This window comes from Coregonus lavaretus (genome assembly GCF_964263955.1).
Source record: "Coregonus lavaretus genome assembly, chromosome: 1".
NCBI classification, from domain to species: Eukaryota; Metazoa; Chordata; class Actinopteri; order Salmoniformes; family Salmonidae; genus Coregonus; species Coregonus lavaretus.
Genome location: NC_139988.1, coordinates 42447942 through 42475055, shown reverse-complemented (window position 1 = coordinate 42475055; position 27114 = coordinate 42447942). Strand labels below are relative to the sequence as shown.

The window sequence follows — 27114 nt, the reverse complement described above, 5'->3', positions numbered from 1 at the left end:
CTATTTCGAATAGGCCTACTACATAATATGCCAGACTGTTTCTTAAAAAGTCCACTGCCAAATGCCTGGGTCTGGGCTAGTGTCATGCCACCTGGTGATAATTTTAGAAACAGCACATTTAATGACAACTCAAAGTTCTGTATCTCTTTTACAGGTAAACTCTTATTTCGGCGAAGTCAAGTCAGAGACGTGGCTGTGAAAAGGTTGAAGCATCTTAATGACTACTGCAGAGTAAGAACAAACTATCTTGTTTTTGTCTTTGCAGTAAATTATGTGCTGTTTGCTGCTTTTAAGAGCAACTGCTCATTAACTCTTCCCACCTGCGAACATATACACGAGACACCCACGTCAATCCACACCCCGAAACCAACACCCGTTTGAATTTCGTCATGGCCGCTATAATTTCTAAATTAACCAAATCTAAAATGAAGCCAAATCAGGAAGTGCAGTCACCCTTCAATGACTGGCAAGAGGTCTTTCTATTACTTATAGCTGACTACAGTAAGTAGCCACATCTCACACTGTACAGTCATTTCTCTAATTGATGGTTTAGTTTTAATGTCTTTGTAGCATGTTTGCTGTGGAAGAGAGAAGCTACTGTATCTCCACCACCAGCATCCACAGGAAAGTCTAGCTCGATCTGCTCTTACAGTATGTCATTTCTTTATATAGTGGGTTTATATAGAAAACGGGGGAAATAGGGGCACACAGCTCAAACGCAGGATGTGTAGAACAGAATGATTCAGCATGTGAGATGGAGAAATGAACACAGCTGGCCACCTGACCTCATTTGTGACCGACCTGGCTCGATTCGGTCTTATGTAACAACATTTGAAATTGTGTTTTTTACATTGGATAAAAGTAGAGACTCAGAGCTAGAAAATTGTATATCATACACTACAGTTGAGGAACAATGGGAAAGTAATTCTGCTTTGAAAGTTGATAAACTTGTAACCACACTTTTGAGAAAATGGCCTTGAATGTTTTAGTACCTACTGGAAAGCTCTTCTTTGTCTACACCCAATCAGCATCATTCACACCCTCTTAAGCTTTAGCCCCACCCATCTCTTTAAGGATTCACATGTGAGGCTATGTACTAAACAACCAAAGATTTCAAGACTAAAGGCTGGCTTATACTACGGGTGTGTTGGTAAATTTAATCTGGAGTGCCAGAGTGTGCTCTGGGGGTTCGTAAACTCAGAGCGTTGTCAGATTGTCCGTTCGTAAATTCAGAGCGTTTCGCTCTCGGAGCGTTCAGAGCGCACATTGGATGCTCTGGCCGAGGAATTAGGGTTCATCCGAGCCTTCTGACCTAACAACACCAGTCAAGCACCCAAGCTAACTGGCTAATGTTGGCTAGCTTGCTAGCTACTTCCAGACACAAATGAGAGAACAGCTCACTCTGACCATTTTACTCGCCCTAGCAGAGCTGGTTAGGCTGTTTGTATGTTATCCAGAGCGTTGGTGACTGCAACTGTGCTGCTGGCAACAATTTTAAATACGCTTCTTTTGCCAATGTTTACTGACACCGGCCAGGAGTAGGTAGCCATAGCTACAGTTGAAGTCAGATGTTTACATACACCTTAGCCAAATACATTTAAACTCAGTTTTTCACAATTCCTGACATTTAATCCTAATAAAAATTCCCTGTCTTAGGTCAGTTAGGATCACCACTTTAAATTAAGAATGTGAAATGTCAGAATAATAGTAGACAGAATGATTTATTTCAGCTTTTATTTCTTTCATCACATTCCCAGTGGGTCAGAAGTTTACATACACTCAATTAGTATTTGGTAGCATTGCCTTTAAATTGTTTAACTTGGGTCAAACGTTTCGGGTAGCCTTCCACAAGCTTCCCACAATACGTTGGGAGAATTTTGTCCCATTCCTCCTGACAGAGCTGGTGTAACTGAGTCAGGTTTGTAGGCCTCCTTGCTCACACATGCTTTTTCAGTTCTGCCCACACATTTTCTATAGGATTGCGGTCAGGGCTTTGTGATGGCCACTCCAATATCTTGACTTTGTTGTCCTTAAGCCATTTTGCCACAAATTTGGAAGTATGCTTGGGGTCATTGTCCATTTGGAAGACCCATTTGCGACCAAGCTTTAACTTCCTGACTGATGTCTTGATGTTGCTTCAATATATCCACATCATTTTCCTTCCTGATGATGCCATCTATTTTGTGAAGTGCACCAGTCCCTCCTGCAGCAAAGCACCCCCACAGCATGATGCTGCCACCTCCGAGCTTCACGGTTGGGATGGTGTTTTCAGCTTGCAAGCCATCCCCTTTTCCCTCCAAACATAACGATGGTCATTATGGCCAAACAGTTCTATTTTTGTTTCATCAGACCAGAGGACATTTCTCCAAAATGTACGATCTTTGTCCCCATGTGCAGTTGCAAACCGTAGTCTGGCTTTTTTAGGGCGGTTTTGGAGCAGTGGCTTCTTCCTTGCTGAGCGGCATTTCAGGTTATGTCGATATAGGACTCGTTTTACTGTGGATATAGATACTTTTGTACCTGTTTCCTCCAGCATCTTCACAAGGTCCTTTGCTGTTGTTCTGGAATTGATTTGCACTTTTCTCACCAAACTACGTTCATCTCTAAGAGACAGAACGCGTCTCCTTCCTGAGCGGTATGACGGCTCTGTGGTCCCATGGTGTTTATACCTGCGTACTATTGTTTGTACAGATGAACGTGGTACCTTCAGGCGTTTGGAAATTGCTCCCAAGGATTAACCAGTCTACAATTTTTTTTCTGAGGTCTTGGCTGATTTCTTTAGAATTTCCCATGATGTCAAGCAAAGAGGCACTGTGTTTGACGGTAGGCCTTGAAATACATCCACAGGTACACCTCCAATTGATTCAAATGATGTCAATTAGCCTATCAGAAGCTTCTAAAGCCATGACATCATTTTCTGGAATTTTCCAAGCTGTTTAAAGGCACAGTCAACTTAGTGTATGTAAACTTCTGACCCACTGGAATTGTGATACAGTGAATTATAAGTGAAATAATCTGTCTGTAAACAATTGATGGAAAAATTACTTGTGTCATGCACAAAGTAGATGTCCTAACCGACTCGCCAAAACTATAGTTTGTTAACAAGACATTTGTGGAGTGGTTGAAAAACAAGTTTTAATGACTCCAACCTAAGTGTATTTAACCTTCCGACTTCAACTGTAGGTCTATCGACAGTTGTCGCAGTGACATCATGAACATTCTATTTAAATAGTTACTTGCATAGTGGAGTCTTTTGTTTAGACATGTAGCTAGCTAACTAAACAATGAACCATAATCCCAACTCATAACATTATTACCCTGCATGAATGTGGCAGTAATCACACGTATTTATTGTGGAAAAACCGAAATCTGCCATATGAGCTGTGAATGCAGAGCCTTGTGACAGATAGTGCTGAGTCAAAAAGAGTAAAGTTCTAAAATGTAATTATCTGATTTACACCAAATATAAATACTGTGTGTCCCTAATTCTATATTTACATTATACATTTGAGTCATTTAGCAGATGCTCTTATCCAGAGCGACTTACAGGAGCAATTTGAGTGCCTTGCTCAAGGGCACATCGACAGGTTTTTCACCTAGTCGGCTCGGGGATTAGAACCTGCGACCGTTCGGTTACTGGCACAATGCTCTTAACCACTAAGCTACCTGCCGCCCCCCTATATCTTATGCATCTATTCATTGTGTATGCAAACAGTTTATTTCTAAAGTACTTTTCAAAGCAGACACGGTTGTAGTCCTGTCAGAGAGGGTTTTGGTAGCTATCGTCCTCCATCTGTTTTCCTCTGTCTTAGCCCTGCTCCGGGCTCTGATCCCTCTTCCTTCCCCTTCTCGTCTTCCAGACCTCCCCTTCATCCTCTCAGCCGATGAGTAACAGGGCCTTACTGTAAACCAGGGTTCCCCAACTGGTGGCTCTTAGGCCGAAATCAGCCTGTGGGTGATTTTATTTGCCCCCCCCCCCCCCCCCCCCCCCCCCGAGGTTTTCTGAACAAAATAAATAAATAACTAAATATATACAATATATTTTTTAAGAAATGTAATTGTTGGACATAAAAGACTGTAAAAACACCAGAAAATCAGCTCGAAGTGATTTTAAATCTGTTCAAAAGTATTCCCATGCTTAGTAGAGAGATATACTGTATGTGATCATATACAAATGTAATCAAGGTTTGAAATAATCATATTTTAGTCTGTTTGGGCTTCTTGCGGTCAATTTGCAGTCTACAAATTATTTGTAATTATGTTCCGGCCCCCTGACCATCCTCTCAGGAAGAAATCGGCCCGCGGCTCAATATAGTTGATGATCCCTGCTGTAAACTGTGCTATCCGCATCTGTACTATACAGGAACACACCCACAGTCCTTTTGTAATGTAGTGGGAGGCTTCCACGTATGGAGTCAGTCAGTTGGTGAAATTCAGGGTACATGTGACCACATTAGCTGAAAAAGTTGTCTTGATAATGTGTAATGAAGTCTTGTCATTGTAAATGATCATTATCCTATTTCACAATTATACTATTTTCCATCACTCTCCTTCTCGCCCTCCTTCCCTCTCTCCCTCCAGGCCGTGATGAGGCTCCCTAACCAAATCTCCCAGAGTGAGGAGGTGCTGAGGTTCTTTGAAACCAAGGCTGAGGACCTCAACCCTCCTAAAGAGTGAGTTTCATTTACCTGGCTGTATCTCTCCTTACAGTAGTCACTGAATAATAACACATTGCTATCCCACATATTGTCAGGTTTTATAGGGCGTCTATTTCTCAATTTCTTGCTTTTTACCAGGTTCTTCATGTTGTACTTTAAGGTATCAAACACGGCCCCCAAGTACAACAATAAAGATGTTTAATTTAGGTTACTATGTACTTAGGCAGTTCATTTGCATGAATATGATAATACAAAGCATATGTTTTATTTGCGTGTGCGTGCAAGTGTCAGTGCACTGGCAGCTGGTGCAGACGTCTCTCACCCACACTGACATGTATTGATCTCCAAGTGACCTCATGTCACATAGATGATGGATGGTCAGCCAGGCTCTGGCCTTTTATTAATGATGATACATGGGAGGTGACACCTGATCCCAGCGCAGTGCTTATTGTTCAATAGTATTATGAGAGGGTGGTTAAGTTCAGGTCTCAGGTCAGACAAGGCATTACTATAATTAATTTATCATCCTCAGATTTATACCAGTAGGGTTTGGAATTTGGTGTCAATGGACATTTGATAAGTGGAAGCTTATATCTGCATTTAGTATTTTTTTCTCTGTAGATTTGGCCTTGTGTTGTAGGTTATTGTCCTGCTGAAAGGTGAATTCCTCTCCCGGTGTCAAGTGTAAAGCATACTGAAGCAGGTTTTCGTCTAGAATCTTGCCTGTGCTTAGCTCCATTCCATTTATGTTTATCATTAAAACTTCCTACTCTTTGCCGATGTCAAGCATACCCATACCATGATGCAGCCACCACCATGCTTGAAAATAAGGAGACACCCACTGGGCACAGATGTCAATTCAACGTCTATTCCACATTGGTTCAACGTAATTTCATTGATTCAACCAGTGTGTGCCCAGTAGGCAGTTAAACATTGATGTGTTGGATTTGCCCCAAAAGTGTATTCCTTTGCTGTGTTTTTAAGCAGTAATATGTCAGTGCCTTGTTGCATACAGGATTCATGTTTTGGAATATTTTATTCTGTATATTTGTATTCTTCTTTTCACTCTGTCATTTAGGTAGGTCATTATTGTGGAGTCACTTCAATGTTGAGCCATCCTTAGTTTTATTCATTTACAGCCATTAAATTCTGTAGCTGTTTTAAAATCACCTTCCTTCCTGTCCTGCAGCTCAGTTTAGAAGGATGACTGTATCTTTGTTGTGTCTGGGTGTTTTAATATAACATCCACAGCATGATTATTAACTTGACCATCCTTAAAAACATATTAAATGTCTGATTTGTGAGAGGTGGTGGGATTTCTTACTAAATGTAGTGGCTAAATTGTCCAATATAATTGTCCCAATACAATTTCCTTTCTAATCCTTTAGCCACAATGGAGAGTGGTGAAATGTTAGTCTTGATGCATACAAATCCAATGTCCAGAGTTTGATTCAAGTTGAAAAATAATAATACATTTATTTGTCGTCCTTCTGGATACAAAATTGTATAGAATTCTACCAAAACGAATTCTGATCATTAAACTAAAGAAACAAACAGCATGGTAAACATGGCCTGGTATGGTCAAAAGACTTAGCTGGAAAATACTTAGTTGGAATTAAAAACTGGATTGTTTGGAAAGACGCGTAACCAAGGAACAAAGAACTCGCGTGGCCTCAAGACTACATCGTAGAAAAGACGCACTTGGGTATTGTCACGATCGTCTAATGAGGGAGACCAAGGCGCAGCGTTGCGAGCGAACATATTTACTTTAATAGTTAAAGCACCACACTCAAAAATACAAAACAATAAACAACGAATGCGTGACGTCTATGGTCCAACACGAAACCACACGAACAAAATCCCACAACCCGAAAGAAAAACAGACAGATTAAATATGGCTCCCAATCAGAGACAAACAGCCGACAGCTGACACTCGTTTGCCTCTGATTGGGAGTCACACCGGCAAACATAGAAAATTGACAACCTAGAACACCCACCAAAGAAACAGAAAACATAGAATGAACACACCCTGGCTCAACATATTGAGTCCCCGAGCCAGGGTGTGACAGTACCCCCCCCTAAAGGCGCGGACTGCGACCGCGCCTAAATACGAGCAAAAACAGGGGAGGGCTGGGTGGGCATTCCTCGGCGGTGGCTCCGGCTCCGGGCTAGATCCCCACTTCCTCTCCAACCCCTCAAAGTACCCCTGGTCCTGTCTAGCCCCGCTGGCCGGAGCCGGACTGACGACACGCGCCCCTGGCCTGGTGCGTGGAACAGGAACGGACCGGACCGGGCTGACGATACACACCCCTGGCTTGGTGCGTGGAGCAGGAATGGACCGGAATGGGCTGGCGACGCGCACCACAGACTTGGTGCGGAGAGCAGGAACGAGCCGGACAGGGCTGACGACTCGCATCCCTGGCTTGGTGCGAGTAGCAGGAACGGGCTGGACCAGGCTGACGACTCGTACCCCTGGCTTGGTGCGAGTAGCAGGAACGGGCTGAACCAGGCTGACGACTCGCACCCCTGGCTTGGTGCGAGTAGCAGGAACGGGCTGAACCAGGCTGACGACTCGCACCCCTGGCTTGGTGCGAGTAGCAGGAACAGGCCGGGTCGGGCTGGCGACGCACACCGTAGGCTTTGTGCGTGGAGCAGGGACAGGCCGGGCTGGGCTGGCGACGCACCCCTTAGGCTTTGTGCGTGGAGCAGGAACAGGCCGGGTCGGGCTGGCGACGCACACCGTAGGCTTTGTGCGTGGAGCAGGGACAGGCCGGGCTGGGCTGGCGACGCACCCCGTAGGCTTTGTGCGTGGAGCAGGAACAGGCCGGGCTGGGCTGGCGACGCACACCGTAGGCTTTGTGCGTGGAGCAGGAACAGGCCGGGCTGGGCTGGCGACGCACACCGTAGGCTTTATGCGAGAAGCTTGGATGGGCCGGACTGGGCTGGCGACGCGCACCACAGACTCGGTGCGGAGCGCAGGAACGGGCCGGGCTGGGCTGTCGACGCACACCGTAGGTTTGGTGCGGGGAGCAGGAATAGACCGGACCGTACTGGGGACACACACCACTGGCTCTACACCGGGATCTGGAACGGGCCGGACCGGACTGGCAACACACGCCAGTACCTCTCGCCGTGCCTCTACACCTTCCATCCCCTCTTCTACCAGTGGCCCCCGTAACCTGGCGGCCTCCTCTGCAACCCCGCTGGACCGCTCCATAGCGGCCTCCTGCTGCCCCGAAATTTTCTGGGGGTCTCTCCTCCCCGTGGACCAGGCCTCCAACATTCTCTCCCACTTCTCGCTCCTCTGTCTCCAACCCTCTTCACTCAGCTCCTCAATGGGCTTGCCCCAGTCGAAGCTGCCACGGAGATCTATTAGCGATGGCTCCTGGACACGCTGCTTGGTCTGGTCTTGGTGGGATTTTCTGTCACGATCGTCTAATGAGGGAGACCAAGGCGCAGCGTTGCGAGCGAACATATTTACTTTAATAGTTAAAGCACCACACTCAAAAATACAAAACAATAAACAACGAATGCGTGACGTCTATGGTCCAACACGAAACCACACGAACAAAATCCCACAACCCGAAAGAAAAACAGACAGATTAAATATGGCTCCCAATCAGAGACAAACAGCCGACAGCTGACACTCGTTTGCCTCTGATTGGGAGTCACACCGGCAAACATAGAAAATTGACAACCTAGAACACCCACCAAAGAAACAGAAAACATAGAATGAACACACCCTGGCTCAACATATTGAGTCCCCGAGCCAGGGTGTGACAGGTATGTAAAGTAGCCTAACAAGTGCACAAACTTTTGGATTGATTAATGGGTACATTTAAGTGTATGGCTACATTCATCATTCATTCAAAGTCATGGAAAGTTTGCTATTGGAGTGACTTATTTTGACAAAGTATTGAACGCACAGAACCCGATTTCCAATCTCTGCTGCCTAATTCTTTGAAGTGTGAATATTAATTATATAGTGACACTGTTAAAAGGAGCGTAGCGCACCGGAGTGCTTATTGATCCATGTTCATGGTTGCATATTGAAATATAGATAGCCTATTGAAGAAAGATGGCTGAAGAGAATTCTACCAGTGCAGATGGCGTTGTGTATGGGGGCGACATGGCACTAGTGGAGGAGCCTTTATCAGAAAAGGACTTGAAGGAGAAAGTTTCCTTAATGCGCAAATCCAGAAGGGGTAAACCGGGAAAGCTGACTCGCCAAATGAACATTGTTACTGATCGGATGACTGACAATAAGAATATTGAAGTTGTAAAAAAAATAAACATGCTCCAGTTGAATGGATACAAATTATTTATTGATTCCTATCATCACATGATACCCGAGTATAAAATAAAAAATGATATGTTGAATTGGTATGAACCCAAATGGCAGCATATTAAGGCATTTCTTGTTACTGTGTCCCAATGGATCTCAGGTGCAGCCCCAGCACCAGAGAAACCTGATGAATGCACGGATGAGAAAGATGATGTTAAACCTACTGACAGTGTGTCCCAAACCTCCAGCCGCAGGTCTAACAGGAGTTCACGCTCAGGTGTATCCTCCACATCCTTAGCCTGCATCCGAGCAGAGGCTGAAAGAACAGCATTAATAACAAAGGCTGCTGCTCTTAAGTTCAAACACCATCTAGAGCAGGGGTGTCAAAGTCAAATGGACGGAGGGCCAAATAAAAAATTTAGCTACAAGCCGAGGGCCGGACTGTTCGAATGTTCATTGAAAAATTTTTAAATGACGCATATAGTCTAGTGAACCTAATTGAACCTACTGAAAACCTAACAAATATATTCCAATATGATCAGATAAATAAAGCAATATTTTCTTATGGCTCTGTCAGTAATCTTTAATTTTCAACAGACACAAAAGACAAATTTCCTTTATATAAAAATCCCCATAACATGAACATTAAATGAAAGAAACCGGTATTCAAGGCACCATCAGTAGCCTATATTTTCTATTTTAGCAAAAGTGGGCTAAATTTACTTCAAAGAAAAAAACAATAATAGCAATTTTCTATCATCCACTCAACTGAAATATTTTTAAAATATAATTGGATTGAAATACAATAAAATAAAGTGCAAAAATCTATTAATCAAAAACAACACTTTGTTTAAGGAGAAGTAACATGCAGTGAAAACAAATATTAAACTTTAACTTTTAAACTTGAACTGAGTAAAAACTCTAAATATGTGATTGCACAGTAATGTTCACTTGTTTGAGGTTGAGGGTGATACTTGGTGGTGTCCCATCTTTTCCACAAGTTCATCAATGTTCGGGGTAAGGCTCTGAGCTGAGGAAATCCTCAGAATTGAGTGGAGGTGTTCAGCAGTAAGTCGACTTCTGTGTGATGTTTTGTTCAGGTTCATCAAAGAAAACAGTTGTTCACACAGGTATGTGCTGCCAAACATAGACAACGTTTGAGCAGCCTGGATGCGCAGCTGGGGCATTGTGTCGGGGAGGAAACGGGCGAACTCCGCAGCACCCACTGCCGCATATTTTGCCCTCAGTGCATCATTGCATTGGAGGTCAATCAACTCCATTTGGAGGTTTGGTGGTGAGCTTTCCACGTCAACAGCAAATGGGTTACCGAGCAGTTCCAACCTGCTTTTTTGTGCTTCAAAGTCAGCAAATCGGCGTCGAAAGTCAGCGGCAAGCATACCTATTTTATCAGCCAACTGTGCGCTCGGGAACGCACTGGTAGAGAGCTTCTCTTTCATGGTCTGGCAGCTGGGAAAGTGGCTCAAATTTTCTTTCCGCATCTGCGTCTCCCACAGAGTCAGTTTGGTTTTAAATGCCTTCACTGTACTGTACATATCAGAGATGACATGATCCCGACCCTGCAGCTGCAAGTTCATTGCATTCAGATGACTCGTAATGTCACACAGAAAAGCCATTTCACACAGAAACATTTCGTCTCGGAGTTGTGTTGTGTCTTTCCCTTTGCTGTCCAAGAACAGACAAATCTCCTCACGAAGCTCGAAACATCTTTGAAGCACCTTTCCCTGGCTTAGCCATCGCACCTCTGTGTGATAAGGCAAATCACCATGCTCCGTTTCTAACTCCGTCAGAAATGCCTTGAACTGGCGGTGATTCAAACCTTTGGCTCTGATAAAGTTAACTGTGCGCGTGATGATGCTCATTACATGCTCCATTTTCAAGGCTTTACCGCACAACGCTTCCTGGTGTATGATACAATGATAAGCTGTCAGCTCACCTGTCGCGTTTTCCTCTTGCATCTTTTCCCGTATCTTCGCCACCAGTCCGCTCCTGTGTTCACACATCGCAGGTGCTCCGTCGGTTGTCAAACCCACGAGTACTCTTTCAGTACCGCCACACTTTCTCCACACAGAAGACACACAGGTTTTCCAGCTACCTCCGTGAACATATACTCCGACTCCCACCTTGTTTGAAACCCCCGGTTCTCAGTGTCCACCTTCCGTTTTGCCATTTTTGATGGGTATCTGAAAGTTAATTTTACTGTGATGCTGACGACTGCTGTGCCAATAAATATTGAAATGAAGCAGCCTACTGCTCGGTGCGTCACCGTTGCATTGTGGGAAATGTAGTATTGGTGCGTGTAAAAGATCTGCGGGCTGCCGGCTTGCTGCGGTCTGCGGGCCGGTTCTAATAATAAATCAAGATCATCCCAGGGGCCGTAAAAAACCTTCTCGCGGGCCGGATGTGGCCCGCGGGCCTTGACTCTGACATATGTGATCTAGAGGATAAGGAGGAAGAATTAAACCAACAAAAGATGGAACTGAGGAAAAGAAGGGAGACTCTAGGGCTGTAAACTGAAATAGCAGCTGCCTCAGGGGAAGAAAGAAAGGCCAACTCAACAATAATAGATGGCATGAATGACTGCTTTAAGCAAATGGCAGAGAGAGATACAGGATCTCAGACCTTGAATTTCACACAGGGCAGAGGGGCACTTCTGCCAGACATGCACCAAGTGTGTATCCCAAAGAAGTACATTTACATTTTTACATTTTAGTAATTTAGCAGACGTTCTTATCCAGAGCGACTTACAGTTAGTGAGTGCATCCATTTTCATACTGGCCCCCCGTGGGAATCGAACCCACAACCCTGGCTTTGCAAGTGCCATGCTCTACCAACTGAGCTACACGGGGCCAATTCATTGATCACATTGACATTCAATCAGCCCAGGTTCACAGTGTTTCAGCTCAATCAGAACAGTCAGGACACAGTGTGATTCAGACAGCAGCTCATGGAGAGTGCACTGCTGCACAAGACTCTAACCCAAGTCTGCAGGCCTATACAGAACAAGGCCCATCTGTGCTGACCAACTCACATAGAGGGCCACGGGGAGAACAGGCAAGACTTTCCAATTTACAGGACGATGCTCAGGACACTTCACAGGAAAACATAGAAAACCCTCTCATCACCATTCTCCAAAGACAGAATGAAATTACTGCTATGTTAGTCAAACAGCAACATCATTCCTTTCTGCCACCCAGAGACATGGAATGTATCTCAATCATACACTGTAACGCAACAAAATGTGAACAAGTCCAAAGGGGGTGAATACTTATGATGCCCACTGTATTTGTTGAAGTCATATGCTAATTTATAAGACAGAAAGCCTTTGGACAGTTGCATTTGCCTTCGCTCCACTGCCCTCTATTGGCTGAGTAACCTCACTGCACCACTCAAGCAGGATACAGAAAACAGAAATACAGTAGCTTTACTATCACAAGAGGGAGCCACCTAATATGTTTCTGAACAAGGGTTTTCCAGTAACACAATACATCGAATGAAGCACAGAACATACAGTAAGTCAGAATTTGAGTAAATGTAGGCCAAGAAGCAGATATGCTGGCTTCTGACATCGTGCTAACCAACTCATCTAACCATCATACTATACTGAAGAAAAATATAAATGCAACATGTAAAGTGTTAGTCCCATGTTTCATGAGCTGAAATAAAAGACCCCAGAAATTTTCCATACGCACAAAAAGTGTATTTCTCTCAAACTCATTCTGATTGGCTGGGCCTTGCTCCGCAAACATGGCTGCGCCCCTGCCCAGTGATGTGAAATCCATAGATTAGGGCCTAATTCATTTATTCAAATTGACTGATTTCCTTATACAAACTGTAACTCAGTAAAATAGTTGAAATTGTTGCATGTTGTGTTAATTTTTTTGTTCACTGTATTTACCTTCACTGACATGGATTCAGTAACTCCATTGTCTAGGGCAGGGTTCCCCAATAGGTGGCCCGCTGGTGATTTTATTTGCCCCCACAAGTTTTCTGAGCAAAAATAAATAAAATGAATTGTCGGACATAAAAGATTGTAAAATCACCAGGAAATCAACTCAAGTTGATTTCAATGTAGGAAATCTGTTCCCAAATATTCCCATGTATAAATAAAGACGCATATGTGATTGAAATGATTCTGTTTTTGTCAAATACTATATCTGTTTGTGATTCCTGCGGTCAATTTGAAGTGTACAAATTATTTATAACTACCTTCCGGCCCCCCGACCATACACTCAAGGACAAATAGGCCCACGGCTGAATGTAATTGGGGACCCCTTGTCTAGGGGCTTTTGCTAAATTGGAAATGAAGGTGTCATTGACTCTGTACCTCATGGACTCTGTAATGCATGCATGTCTTCACCTATCATCCCCCTCCTCCCTCAACCGCACACACTGCATGATTCTGTGGGTAGGTCAACTCTCCATTGATTATAATGACTTCCTGTCCAATTACTTTTGACCTCGGACCAGGGGTTACGCATGCAGGGGGCAGACTATGGTTACGGACAGCAGTATTTGTTTAGCATATACCTCGAGTGGACTCAGTCTCTTGGCTGAAACCCAACTGGCTGAAAACTGTGTGCAAAATACTAATATCTCACACATTCCATGTCTAATGGGCCCACCTACAAAGACTGCGCTGCAGTTAGATACAAACAGCTGGTTATTCTCAACTCCGGCTCAGGATGGGCCCATACAGATTCAGATTTAATGATATATTTAAAACTCCCCCACCTATACATTGAATGTTTGTGTGTGTGTGTGAGGGTGTGCATGAGGGAGAGAGTGGGTGTGAGAACGACTGTTTTGAGCTTGTGTGTATGTATGTATGTATGTGCATGTGCATGTTCGTGTGTGTGTATGTACTTGTATGTCCTTGCCCTTTCCAGTCAGCAAAAGGTTAACTTCACTGCAGAAAGCACTAGCATACTGTCTTAACATGTGAATAGTGTTTGGACATACAGTGAGGGAAAAAAGTATTTGATCCCCTGCTGATTTTGTACGTTTGCCCACTGACAAAGAAATGATCAGTCTATAATTTTAATGGTAGGTTTATTTGAACAGTGAGAGACAGAATAACAACAAAACATCCAGAAAAATGCATGTCAAAAATGTTATAAATTGATTTGCATTTTAATGAGGGAAATACGTATTTGACCCCCTCTCAATCAGAAAGATTTTTGGCTCACAGGTGTCTTTTATAAAGATAACGAGCTGAGATTAGGAGCACACTCTTAAAGGGAGTGTTCCTAATCTCAGCTTGTTACCTGTATAAAAGACACCTGTCCACAGAAGCAATCAATCAATCAGATTCCAAACTCTCCACCATGGCCAAGACCAAAGAGTTCTCCAAGGATGTCAGGGACAAGATTGTACACCTACACAAGGCTGGAATGGGCTACAAGACCATCGCCAAGCAGCTTGGTGAGAAGGTGACAACAGTTGGTGCGATTATTCGCAAATGGAAGAAACACAAAATAACTGTCAATCTCCCTCGGCCTGTAGCTCCATGCAAGATCTCACCTCGTGGAATTGCAATGATTATGAGAACGGTGAGGAATCAGCCCAGAACTACACGGGAGGATCTTGTCAATGATGTCAAGGCAGCTGGGACCATAGTCACCAAGAAAACAATTGGTAACACACTACACTGTGAAGGACTGAAATCCTGCAGCGCCCGCAAGGTCCCCCTGCTCAAGAAAGCACATATATATGCCCGTCTGAAGTTTGCCAATGAACATCTGAATGATTCAGAGGAGAACTGGGTGAAAGTGTTGTGGTCAGATGAGACCAAAATCGAGCTCTTTGCCATCAACTCAACTTGCCGTGTCTGGAGGAGGAGGAATACTGCCTATGACCCCAAGAACACCATCCCCACCGTCAAACATGGAGGTGGAAACATTATGCTTTGGGGGTGTTTTTCTGCTAAGGGGACAGGACAACTTCACCGCATCAAAGGGACGATGGACGGGGCCATGTACCGTCAAATCTTGGGTGAGAACCTCCTTCCCTCAGCCAGGGCATTGAAAATGGGTCGTTGATAGGTAATTCAGCATGACAATGACCCAAAACACATGGCCAAGGCAACAAAGGAGTGGCTCAAGAAGAAGCACATTAAGGTCCTGGAGTGGCCTAGCCAGTCTCCAGACCTTAATCCCATAGAAAATCTGTGGAGGGAGCTGAAGTTCGAGTTGCCAAACGTCAGCCTCAAAATCTTAATGACTTGGAGAAGATTTACAAAGAGGACAGGGACAAAATCCCTCCTTAGATGTGTGCAAACCTGGTGGCCAACTACAAGAAACGTCTGACCTCTTTGATTGCCAACAAGGGTTTTGCCACCAAGTACTAAGTCATGTTTTGCAGAGGGGTCAAATACTTATTTCCCTCATTAAAATGCAAATCAATTTATAACATTTTTGACATGCGTTTCTCTGGATTTTTTTGTTGTTATTCTGTCTCTCACTGTTTAAATAAACCTACCATTAAAATTATAGACTGATCATTTCTTTGTCAGTGGGCAAACGTACAACATCAGCAGGGGATCAAATACTTTTTTCCCTCACTGTATTTCCCCTCTCACCTTCCCCACATCTATTAGATTTTACTGTTGGTAGGAATGTGTTGAGCCAGAGTGTGCGTGCATTCCTCTCCTGGGAAGTATATTATTCCAGCTTTGAGGTATGGGTTACTCGCTAGCCTGGCCGATCCAGCATCCCCCGGTCCTCCCATCTTCTACCCCCAACGCTCCCCAGCCCCTCTACCCCACCCCCAGCCCTCCATGGTAACTCATTTCATGTGCCACTACGACACAGAACCATAAACAGCTAGCTCCAGAGGCCAGTAGCCCAACCGTCCAACAGAACAGCTCTATTCTCCTGAGTGGCCCTTGTGAAAGAATTGGCTGAAGTGCTGAAGTGATTCTTGACGTGTATGTTAGGGAGAGGGGTTGTGTTTAAGGTAGGTGTAAAACTGGAACTTATAGCTGCATACTGTAACCTTAACTACATCAACTACCTCAACATACAAATTATGAATCAAATATAAATGAGCTACTTATACAGTGGCTTTAGAAAGTATTCACCCCCTCTTGGTATTTTTCCTATTTTGTTGCCTTACAACCTGGAATTAAAATTGATTTTTTGGGGGGTTTGCATCATTTGATTTACACAACATGCCTACCACTTTGAAGATGCAAAATATTTTTTATTGTGAAACAAACAAGAAATAAGACAAAAAAAACAGAACCTGAGCATGCTTAACTACCTTGTAGAGTCACCTTTTGCAATAATTACAGCTGCAAGTCTCTTGGGGTATGTCTCTATAAGCTTGGCACATCTAGCCACTGGGATTTTTGCCTGTTCTTCAAGGCAAAACTGCTCCAGCTCCTTCAAGTTGGATGGGTTCCGCTGGTGTACAGCAATCTTTAAGTCATACCACAGATTCTCAATTAGATTGAGATCTGGGCTTTGACTAGACCATTCCAAGAAATTTAAATGTTTCCCCTTAAACCACTCAAGTGTTGGTTTAGCAGTATGTTTAGGGTCATTGTCCTGCTGGAAGGTGAACCTCCGTCCCACTCTCAAATCTCTGGAAGACTGAAACAGGTTTCCCTCAAGAATTTCTCTGTATTTAGCGCAATCCATCGTTCCTTCAATTCTGACCAGTTTCCCTGTCCCTGCCGATGGGAAAAACATCCCCACAGCATGATGCTCACCACCATGCTTCACTGTGGGGATGGTGTTCTCGGGTGATGAGAGGTGTTGGGGTTTGCGCCAGACTGCGTTTTCTTTGATGGCCAAAAAGCTCAATTTTAGTCTCATCTGACCAGAGTACCTTCTTCCATATGTTTGTGGAGTCTCCCACATGCCTTTTGGCAAACACCAAACGTGTTTGCTTATTTTTTTCTTTAAGCAATGGCTTTTTTTCTGGCCACTCTTCCATAAAGCCCAGCTCTGTGGAGTGTATGGCTTAAAGTGGTCTTATGGACAGATACTCCAATCTCCGCTGTGAACCCTTGCAGCTCCTTCAGGGTTATCTTTGGTCTCTTTGTTGCCTCTCTGATTAATGCCCTCCTTGCCTGGTCTGTTAGTTTTGGTGGGCGGCCCTCTCTTGGCAGGTTTGTTGTAGTGCCATATATTTTCCATTTTTTAATAATGGATTTAATGGTGCTCTGTGGGATGTTCAAAGTTTCTGATATTTTTTTATAACCCAACCCTGATCTGTACTTCTCCACAACTTTGTCCCTGACCTGTTTGGAGAGCTCCTTGGTCTTTATGGTGCTGCTTGCTTGGTGGTGCCCCTTGCTTAGTGGTGTTGCAGACTCTGGGGCCTTTCAGAACAGGTGTATATGTACTGAGATCATGTGACACTTAGATTGCACACAGGTGGACATGATTTAACTAATTATGTGACTTCTGAAGGTAATTGGTTGCACCAAATCTTATTTAGCAGCTTCACGCACCACTTTTCCGTGATTTATTTTGTAGATTTTTTTGAAACAAGTTATTTTTTTCATTTCAATTCACCAATTTGTACTATTTTGTGTATGTCCATTACATGAAACCCAGATAAAAATCAATTTAAATTACAGGTTGTAATGCAACAAAATAGGAAAAACGCCAAGGGGGATGAATACTTTTTGCAAGGCACTGTAAGTACTCGGCTAGTTCCATATAAGTAAAATGTTTCCTCTTCAGGTCATTAAGTCAGGATAAACTTTAATAAAGTATTCCCAAAAGTGATTATTCATTTGTGATACAGTACAAGTCTTCTTGCTTAGAATGTTGCCTGAGAATCAAAACGAGCAGGATATACGATTATTTCATCTCTCACCCTTGATAATCTAAAGTTTATGACATTTTTACAGCAGGAGAGTTATAGTTGTTATTCTGTAGTGTAAAAGCATCTCATCTGGATCTAATGGATTTAATGTTGTGGGAATGTATGTTTTTGTTTTCCCATTGGTTCTGAGAACGAAGCCATACATTTTTTTAACGTTCTGAGAACGGAATTGAACATTTCACCTGTTCTGGGACCAGTTCTGAGGTTCTAAGAATGTCCTGGGAGGTTTTATTAATGTTCTGAGAATGGACATCATAGGTTATTTACATTTACGTCATTTAGCAGACACTCCTATCAAGAGCGACTTACAAATTGGATTTGAGAACATGTTTCAATAAAACTTGTAATAACTGCTGGCTTAGTTAAACTGTTTTGAAATCCAAGCACAGATATGACACATGTAAATTCATTTGCTTAGGCATTAATCATGCAAGCACATATTTTTTATTGTGGCACGGAGTCAGTGAGATTCAAACCTATGATTTTCTGTTCTTTATCCATGGAATTAGTCCACAGCGCCACCAGGATGGAGCTAGCGTACCATGTTTTTTTTTTTTACTATTCATTTTAGTCTATTCAAACACCCCATTTCAAAGGAAACAAGCACACATTAAGATTAGGTTTGTCCAATAAGTGGACATGGCCAACACACCTGAACACACTTAACAAGATAGAGGATAGAGAGAGTTTTGTTGACTCTGAGAACGGAATGTATATTTTTATAAATAACATTCTCTGAACGTTCTGAGAACATGACTTTAAATAGAACCATGAGGAAACCTGTAGGAAACGTTATTCTGAAGTACTGAAATTCCTACCTAAGAAACATATGGTTCTCAGAACATTATGTGCTAGCTGGGTATCGTGCACCATTCCCAGAACGTTGTGGGAAGGTTGTAAGCAAAATAACCTAGGACAACCACACTCTTACCAAGCTGTAAGAAACATGTGGTTCTCAGAATGTTATGTGCTAGCTGGGAATGTTCTTAAAAATGACTTTGGTTGAAGAAATAGAGACATACATGTTGAGGTTGTTATGATAGTGCTGTTAAGTTGTTCCAGATCCGTTTTATGTCTAGCTTTAATGGATTAACTCAGTGCTGTTTAGGCGACATGGAACTGTAGTAATCATGTATGTCATTAAGCAGATTTGAGGTGTCTTTATGGATCTTGTGTCATAGATTAATTTCTCAAAGCCAAAATCTGAATGGCCACTACCATGACTGAAAGAATCAGCTGGGCATAACACACTACTAAAGGCCTATAATGTCACAATGGCAGCCACTGACAGCTTAACTCCTTACACTTGTGGAAATTGGCCTATATGGATAGGGCCAAATTGAAATGTAGTAGAAGAACTATAAAAAGCATATGGCCGTGACCCCACTCTCCGAGGGTATCTCAGGGGGAGTTGGGATATGCAAAACACACTTTTCCATTTCACACATCACACTCTTACATGTTGCCCACTTGTAAATGTAGTGAAACAAGACTAATATCAACACCCCTTATTTCAACTTTGGAGATTATGGGGAAATTATCAGACCAAAGGTGAGGACACAACAGTTCACCTGACACAAGACTGAATTCAAACATGATACTCTTGATTTTATGTGCGTTTTAAAATTACTCTACTTTTCACAGCTTTTGTCAATAATTAAATCAGAAAATACTCTGGATACATTCAGTAACATAAGAATATGCATTGACATTTTGGAGTAAGCGCAAGATAAGAAAAACAACTATTACAGGGGGGTTTGAGTGAGAGGTCTAACTGGTGTCTCCAATCTGGGGACAGCTCCTAAGAAAATTTGTATGCACTTTCATAACTCAAGAAAAGAGCCTTCAACCATAAGATGCTTTTATTTTTTTGATTTTTTAGCTCTCCTAGCTTTGAGGAACTGAGGAACTGAAGCAAGCACATTTTTTTTTTGGAACACAGCCCTGCGTCACCACCATCACACAACTGTTGTTTACGCAATCCAGACACGTTCCATTATAAATCGCAATCTGGGTCAGGTGGGCTTCATTTGAATACTTATTCTATTGCCAACATGGCTAGCTATGTTATAAATTAGTCTTTCAAAAGGAACTTCAGACAAACAGATTGTAACTTTGTGCAAAGCTGTCATCAAGGCAAAGGGTGGGTATTTTGAAGAATCTAAAATACATTGATTTGTTTAACACTTTTTTGGTTACTACATGATTCCATATGTGTTATTTCATAGTTTTGATGTCTTCACTATTATTCTACAACGTAGTTGAATGAGTAGGGGTGTCCATATTTTTGACTGGTACTGTATATATATATATATATATATATATATATATATATATATATATATATATATATATATATATATATATATATAATGTGTATATGTATGTTTTTTTTTCTTTATTATTTTCCCCTAACCTTACCACCCATCTATATCTGAAGACCATCCAGTTTTGATATCTCTTTGCCATATATTTTTTAATGTGCTGTTTCACTAAAGTTCTGAACCTTTCTATTCTCATAGTTGTCATCCTTGTAACTATGGATCAAAATTACAGATCATAAACATTGATACTGTAAATTACATACGTTTTCAAATATGGAAATGTAAAGTGCACGTTTGGACTCATGCGACACCATGAAGATCAAGGAGCTCTCCAAACAGGTCAGGGACAAAGTTGTGGAGAAGTACAGATCAGGGTTGGGTTATAAAAAAATATCAGAAACTTTGAACATCCCACAGAGCACCATTAAATCCATTATAAAAAAATTGAAAGAATATGGCACCACAACAAACCTGCCAACAGAGGGCCGCCCACCAAAACTCACGGACCAGGCAAGGAGGGCATTAATCAAAGAGGCAACAAAGAGACCAAAGATAACCCTGAAGGAGCTGCAAAGCTCCACAGCGGAGATTGGAGTATCTGTCCATAGGACCACTTTAAGCCGTACACTCCACAGAGCTGGGCTTTACGGAAGAGTGGCCAGAAAAAAGCCATTGCTTAAAGAAAAAATAAGCAAACACGTTTGGTGTTCACCAAAAGGCATGTGGGAGACTCCACAAACATATGGAGGAAGGTACTCTGGTCAGATGAGACTAAAATTGAGTTTTTTGGCCATCAAGGAAAACGCTATGTCTGGCACAAACCCAACACCTCTCATCACCCCGAGAACACCATCCCCACAGTGAAGCATGGTGGTGGCAGCATCATGCTGTGGGGATGTTTTCCATTGGCAGGGACTGGGAAACTGGTCAAAATTGAAGGAATGATGGATGGCGCTAAATACAGGGAAATTCTTGAGGGAAACCTGTTTCAGTCTTCCAGAGATTTGAGACTGGGACGGAGGTTCACCTTCCAGCAGGACAATGACCCTAAGCATACTCCTAAAGCAACACTATAGTGGTTTAAGGGGAAACATTTAAATGTCTTGGAATGGCCTAGTCAAAGCCCAGACCTCAATCCAATTGAGAATCTGTGGTATGACTTAAAGATTGCTGTACACCAGTGGAACCCATCCAACTTGAAGGAGCTGGAGCAGTTTTGCCTTGAAGAACGGGCAAAAATCCCAGTGGCTAGATGTGCCAAGCTTATAGAGACATACCCCAAGAGACTTGCAGCTGTAATTGCTGCAAACGGTGGATCTACAAAGTATTGACTTTGGTGGGGTGAATAGTTATGCAAGCTCAAGTTTTCTTTTTTTTTTGTCTTATTTGTTGTTTGTTTCACAAAAAAAAAATATTTTGCATCTTCAAAGTGGTAGGCATGTTGTGTAAATCAAATGATACAAACTCTCCAAAAATATATGCTTCGCATATAGTTGATCAGGCTGTTGATTGTGGACTGTGGAATGTTGTCCAACACCTCTTCAATGGCTGTGCGAAGTTGCTGGATATTGCCGGGAACTGGAACACGCTGTCCTACACGTCGATCCAGAGCATCCCAAACATGCTCAATGGGTGACATGTCTGGTGAGTATGCAGACAATGGAAGAACTGGGACATTTTTAGCTTCCAAGAATTGTGTACAGATCGTTGCGACATGTGGCCGTGCATTATCGTGCTGAAACATGAGGTGATGCCGGTATTTGATATGCCACACCTGTCAGGTGGATGGATTATCTTGGCAAAGGAGAAATGCTCAGTAACAGGGATGTAAACAAATTTGTGCACACAGTTCGAGAGACATGGAACATTTCTGGGATCTTTTATTTCAGCTCATGAAACATGGGACCAACACTTTACATGTTGTGTTTATTTTTTTGTTCAGTGTACATGGCTGCAGTCCTTCTGCTGGCCTCACTAAACAGGTGTATGTGTTTGCATTCACATTTTTTATTTTTTATTTTTTTATTTCACCTTTATTTAACCAGATAAGCCAGTTGAGAACAAGTTCTCATTTACAACTGCGACCTGGCCAAGATAAAGCAAAGCAGTGCGATAAAAACAACAAACACAGAGTTACATATGGAATAAACAAAACGTACAGTCAATAACACAATAGAAAATCTATATACAGTGTGTGCAAATGTAGTAAGTTATGGAGGTAAGGTAATAAATAGGCCATAGTGCAAAATAATTGCAATTTAGTATTAACACTGGAGTGATAGATGTGCAGAAGATGATGTGCAAATAGAGATACTGGTGTGCAAATGAGCAAAATAAATAACAATGTAAATAACAATATGGGGATGAGGTAGTTGGGTGGGTTAATTACAGATGGGCTGTGTACAGGTGCAGTGATCGGTAATCTGCTCTGACAACTGATGCTTAAAGATAGTGAGGGATATAAGTGTCTCCAGCTTCAGAGATTTTTGCAGTTCGTTCCAGTCATTTGCAGCAACGAACTGGAAGGAATGGCAGCCAAAGGAGGTGTTGGCTTTGGGGATGACCAGTGAGATATACATGCTGCAACGCACGGGTGGGTGTTGCTATGGTGACCAATGAGCTAAGATAAGGCGGGGATTTGCCTAGAAGAGATTTATAGATGACCTGGAGCCAGTGGGTTTGGCGACGAATATGTAGTGAGGTCCAGCCAACGAGAGCGTACAGGTCACAATGGTGGGTAGTGTATGGGGCTTTGGTGACAAAACGGATGGCACTGTGATAGACTACATCCAATTTGCTGAGTAGAGTGTTGGAAGCTATTTTGTAAATGACATCGCCGAAGTCAAGGATCGGTAGGATATTCAGTTTTACGAGGGCATGTTTAGCAGCATGAATGAAGGAGGCTTTGTTGCGAAATAGGAAGCCGATTCTAGATTTAACTTTGGATTGGAGATGCTTAATGTGAGTCTGGAAGGAGAGTTTACGGTCTAAAGAGACACCTAGGTATTTGTACTTGTCCACATATTCTAAGTCAGACCCGCCGAGAGTAGTGATTCTAGTCGGGCGGGCGGGTGCAAGCAGCGTTCGATTGAAGAGCATGCGTTTAGTTTTACTAGCGTTTAAGAGCAGTTGGAGGCCACGGAAGGAGTGTTGTATGGCATTGAAGCTCGTTTGGAGGTTTGTTAACACAGTGTCCAATGAAGGGCCAGATGTATACAAAATGGTGTCGTCTGCGTAGAGGTGGATCTGAGAGTCACCAGCAGCAAGAGCGACATCATTGATATACACAGAGAATAGAGTCGGCCCGAGAATTGAACCCTGTGGCACCCCCATAGAGACTGCCAGAGGTAGGGGGCATGGGCAAGTTGCAGCGGAGGGTGCAGAGCTGGTGGCCGGGGTAGGGGTAGCCAGGTGGAAAGCATGGCCAGCCGTAGCAAAATGCTTATTAAAATTCTCGATTATCATAGATTTATCGGTGGTGACAGTGTTTCCTAGCCTCAGTACAGTGGGTAGCTTGGAGGAGGTGCTCTTATTCTCCATAGACTTTACAGTGTCCCAAAACTTTTTGGAGTTAGTGCTACAGGATGCACATTTTTGTTTGAAAAAGCTAGCCTTTGCTTTGCTAACTGATTGTGTATATTGGTTCCTGACTTCCCTGAAAAGTTGCATATCGCGGGGGCTGTTCGATGCTAATGCATTACGCCACAGGATGTTTTTGTGCTGGTCAAGGGCAGTCAAGTCTGGGGTGAACTAGGGACTATATCTGTTCTTAGTTCTGAATTTATTGAATGGGGCATGCTTATTCAAGATGGAGAGGAAAGCACTTTTAAAGAACATCCAGGCATCCTCTACTGACGGAATGAGGTCAATATCCATCCAGGATACCCGGGCCAGGTCAATTAGAAAGGCCTGCTCGCTGAAGTGTTTTAGGGAGCGTTTGACAGTGATGAGGAATGGTCGTTTGACCGCGGACCCATTACGGACACAGGCAATGAGGCAGTGATCGCTGAGATCCTGGTTGAAGACAGCAGAGGTGTATTTAGAGGGTAAGTTAGTCAGGATGATATCTATGAGGGTGCCCACGGATTTAGGGTTGTACCTGGTAGGTTCCTTGATAAATTGTGTGAGATTGAGGGCATCTAGTTTAGATTGTAGGATGGCCGGGGTGTTAAGCATATCCCAGTTTAGGTCACCAAGCAGTACGAACTCTGAGGATAGATGGGGGGCAAGCAATTCACATATGGTGTCCAGGGCACAACTGGGGGCTGAGGGTGGTCTGTAAGCGGCAACAGTGAGAGACTTATTTCTGGAAAAGTGGATTTTTAGAATTAGAAGCTCAAACTGTTTGGGCACAGACCTGGATAGTATGATAGAGCTCTACAGTAGATTGCAACTCCGCCCCTTTGGCAGTTCTATCTAGACGGAAAATGTTGTAATTCGGGATGGACATTTCTGAATTTTTGGTGGCCTTCCTAAGCCAGGATTCAGACACTGCTAGAACATCAGGGTTGGCAGCATGTGCTAACGCAGTGAATAACTCAAACTTGGGGAGGAGGCTTCTGGTGTTGACATGCAAGAATCCAAGGCTTTTACGGTTACAGAAGTCAACAAATGATAGCGCCTGGGAAGTAGGAGTGATACTGGGGGCTACAGGGCCTGGGTTAATCTCTACATCACCAGAGGAACAGAGGAGGAATAGAATAAGGATACGGCTAAAGGCTTTAAGAACTGGTCTTCTAGTGCGTTGGGTACAGAGAATAAAAGGGTCAGATTTCCGGAAGTTGTAGAATAGATTCAGGGCATTATGTACAGACAAGGATATGGAAGGATATGAGTACAGTGGAGGTGCACATAAGCATTGGGTAACGATGAAAGAGGTAGCATCACTGGAGGTACCGATTGAGCCGGTCTCCGCTTGTATGGGGGGTGGTACAAAGGAGCTCTCTGAGGCTGGTTGAGCGGGACTGGAGGTTCTACAGTGAAATAGTACAATATGAACTAGCCCAAACAGCAATAGGCTAGGCATATTGACATGGGAGAGAGGCATAACGCAATCACAGGTGTTAATTCGAGAGGGCTAAGACAACAACTGGTAATGGCGACGAAAGTTTGGGCTGAGGCTAAACAGATAAACAGGATAGGGTACCGTGTAAAGGAACAGTCCAGCAGGCATCAGCTGTGTAGCTGAGTGATCATAAGGTCCAGTGAACAGCAATAGCTAAGTTCGGGAGCAGTTCATAGGCTGCTACAGCACAGGCGAGCAGGAGGCATGGCTGTTGATTGCGCGTGCTAGCGGGCCGGGGCGAGCAGATGGATCTTCGTGGTCGTCGCAACGGGAAGCCTGTTGAAACCACATCAGACGATTACGTCGGCAGACCAGTCGTGATGGATCGGCGGGGCTCCGTGTCGACACTAGGAGATCCCGTCCGGTTGACAGAGAGGTAGATAGCCGGGAGATGGGCCTGGCTCGAGGCTAGCTCAAGGCTATCTGGTGCATCGGGACAGTGGTGAATTAGCCAACAACAGCCATTTGGTTGCAGCTAGCTAGTTGCGATGATCCGGTGTTAAGATCCAGTGATTCAGTGATATCCACAGAAAATCCTCTCTGGGTCGATAGCGCACTGTGCAGACCGATAATTGTCCAGGCTAGAGCTGGCTGGTAGGTAGTGCAGGCCACAGACAGTGGTGAAGACCGCTAATGGTGGCTAATAGCAAGTAGCTAGTTAGCTGGCTAGCTGGCTAGTTTCAGCCGTAGGTTCTTGATAAAAATAAAGAAATAATAGAATCCGTTCCACATTGGGTGAGGCGGGTTGCAGGAAAGTATTTTTAGTTAAAGGATGGAAAGTGAGATAGAGAAATATATACATTGACCTTCAGTCTTTCAACACACACTGTTCAGTCTGAATTTAACCTAATGAAAACCTGCAGACAGCCATTCCCATACTGCAGAACACACACACGCACAGACACACATACATGCATGCATGCATGAACACACATACATTGATGTATTTCTTAGGGACAAGCTGGTTCATTGATTCTGATAGTGATCCATTCAGAATAAAATGTTAAGCATGGGCTTTGGAACGGACGGGTGTTCTATCTCAGAATGAATGCAACAGGCTAATGGATATGATAATGTATTACCATTTCATTGCAGTGTTCTCTGTCACTGACACACACACGCACATTGCACACACAAACACATACCCAACATTCACCAATAAACATACGCAAATCAACAACCATTCACTTTCTGTCACTCTTTCTCTCTTACACATACTGTACACACAGCAATCTCCCTCTGTCTCTCTCCCTCTTTCTCCCTGTCTCTCTGGCATGCTCTGTGTGGGGTGCCTGTCTCTGTGTGTGCGTTCTTAATGAGGGTTAGGCTGGTAGCTGCTAGGGTACAGAGTCCTGTGTGGGACAACATGCTCCTGCTTTGCCCTGGCTCCCTGTCGCACACTTACAATGACTCTCTGGTGTTGCTTCTTTTTCAGGGACTATGGGGGATCCACCAAACACAAGTCAGGTAAGACAAGTCACCTCCCAGCTAGCACATAACGTTCTGAGAACCATCCCAGCTAGCACATACTGTTCTAAGAACCATATGTTTCTTAGAGCTTGGTGAGAGAGTGGTTGTCTTATTGTTATTTTGCATAAAACCTTCCCACAAAGTTCTGTGAATGGTGCAGGATACCCAGCTAGCACATAACGTTCTGATAACCATATTTTTCTTAGGTGGGAATTTCAGTACTTCAGCATAACGTTTCCTCATGGTTCTATTTAAAGTAATGTTCTCAAATTGTTCGGAGAACGTTAAGAAACAACGTTTTCCTGTGGGAATTTCAGTACTTCAGTATAACATTTTCTGTAGGTTTCCTCATGGATTTAAAGTCATGTTCTCAGAACATTAAGAAAACTTTCCATAAAAACCACAAGAAACCACTGGGCTCCTGAGTGGCGCAGTGGTCTAAGGCACTGCATC

At 43.4% G+C, this 27114-nt stretch overlaps 1 protein-coding gene across 1 annotated transcript in view; it reads left to right on the top strand.

Annotated features, from left to right (window-relative positions):
* Window positions 1-27114, top strand: part of LOC311133193 (SH3 and PX domain-containing protein 2A-like) — a gene marked incomplete at both ends in the record, with an annotated part of 119510 nt that overhangs the window by 17159 nt on the left and 75237 nt on the right. Inside the window, 3 exons of the mRNA XM_084166649.1 lie at window positions 155-231; window positions 4582-4673; window positions 26627-26658. Coding sequence (XP_084022775.1) covers window positions 155-231; window positions 4582-4673; window positions 26627-26658 — 201 coding nt within the window. The remainder of the gene's footprint in view (window positions 1-154; window positions 232-4581; window positions 4674-26626; window positions 26659-27114) is intronic.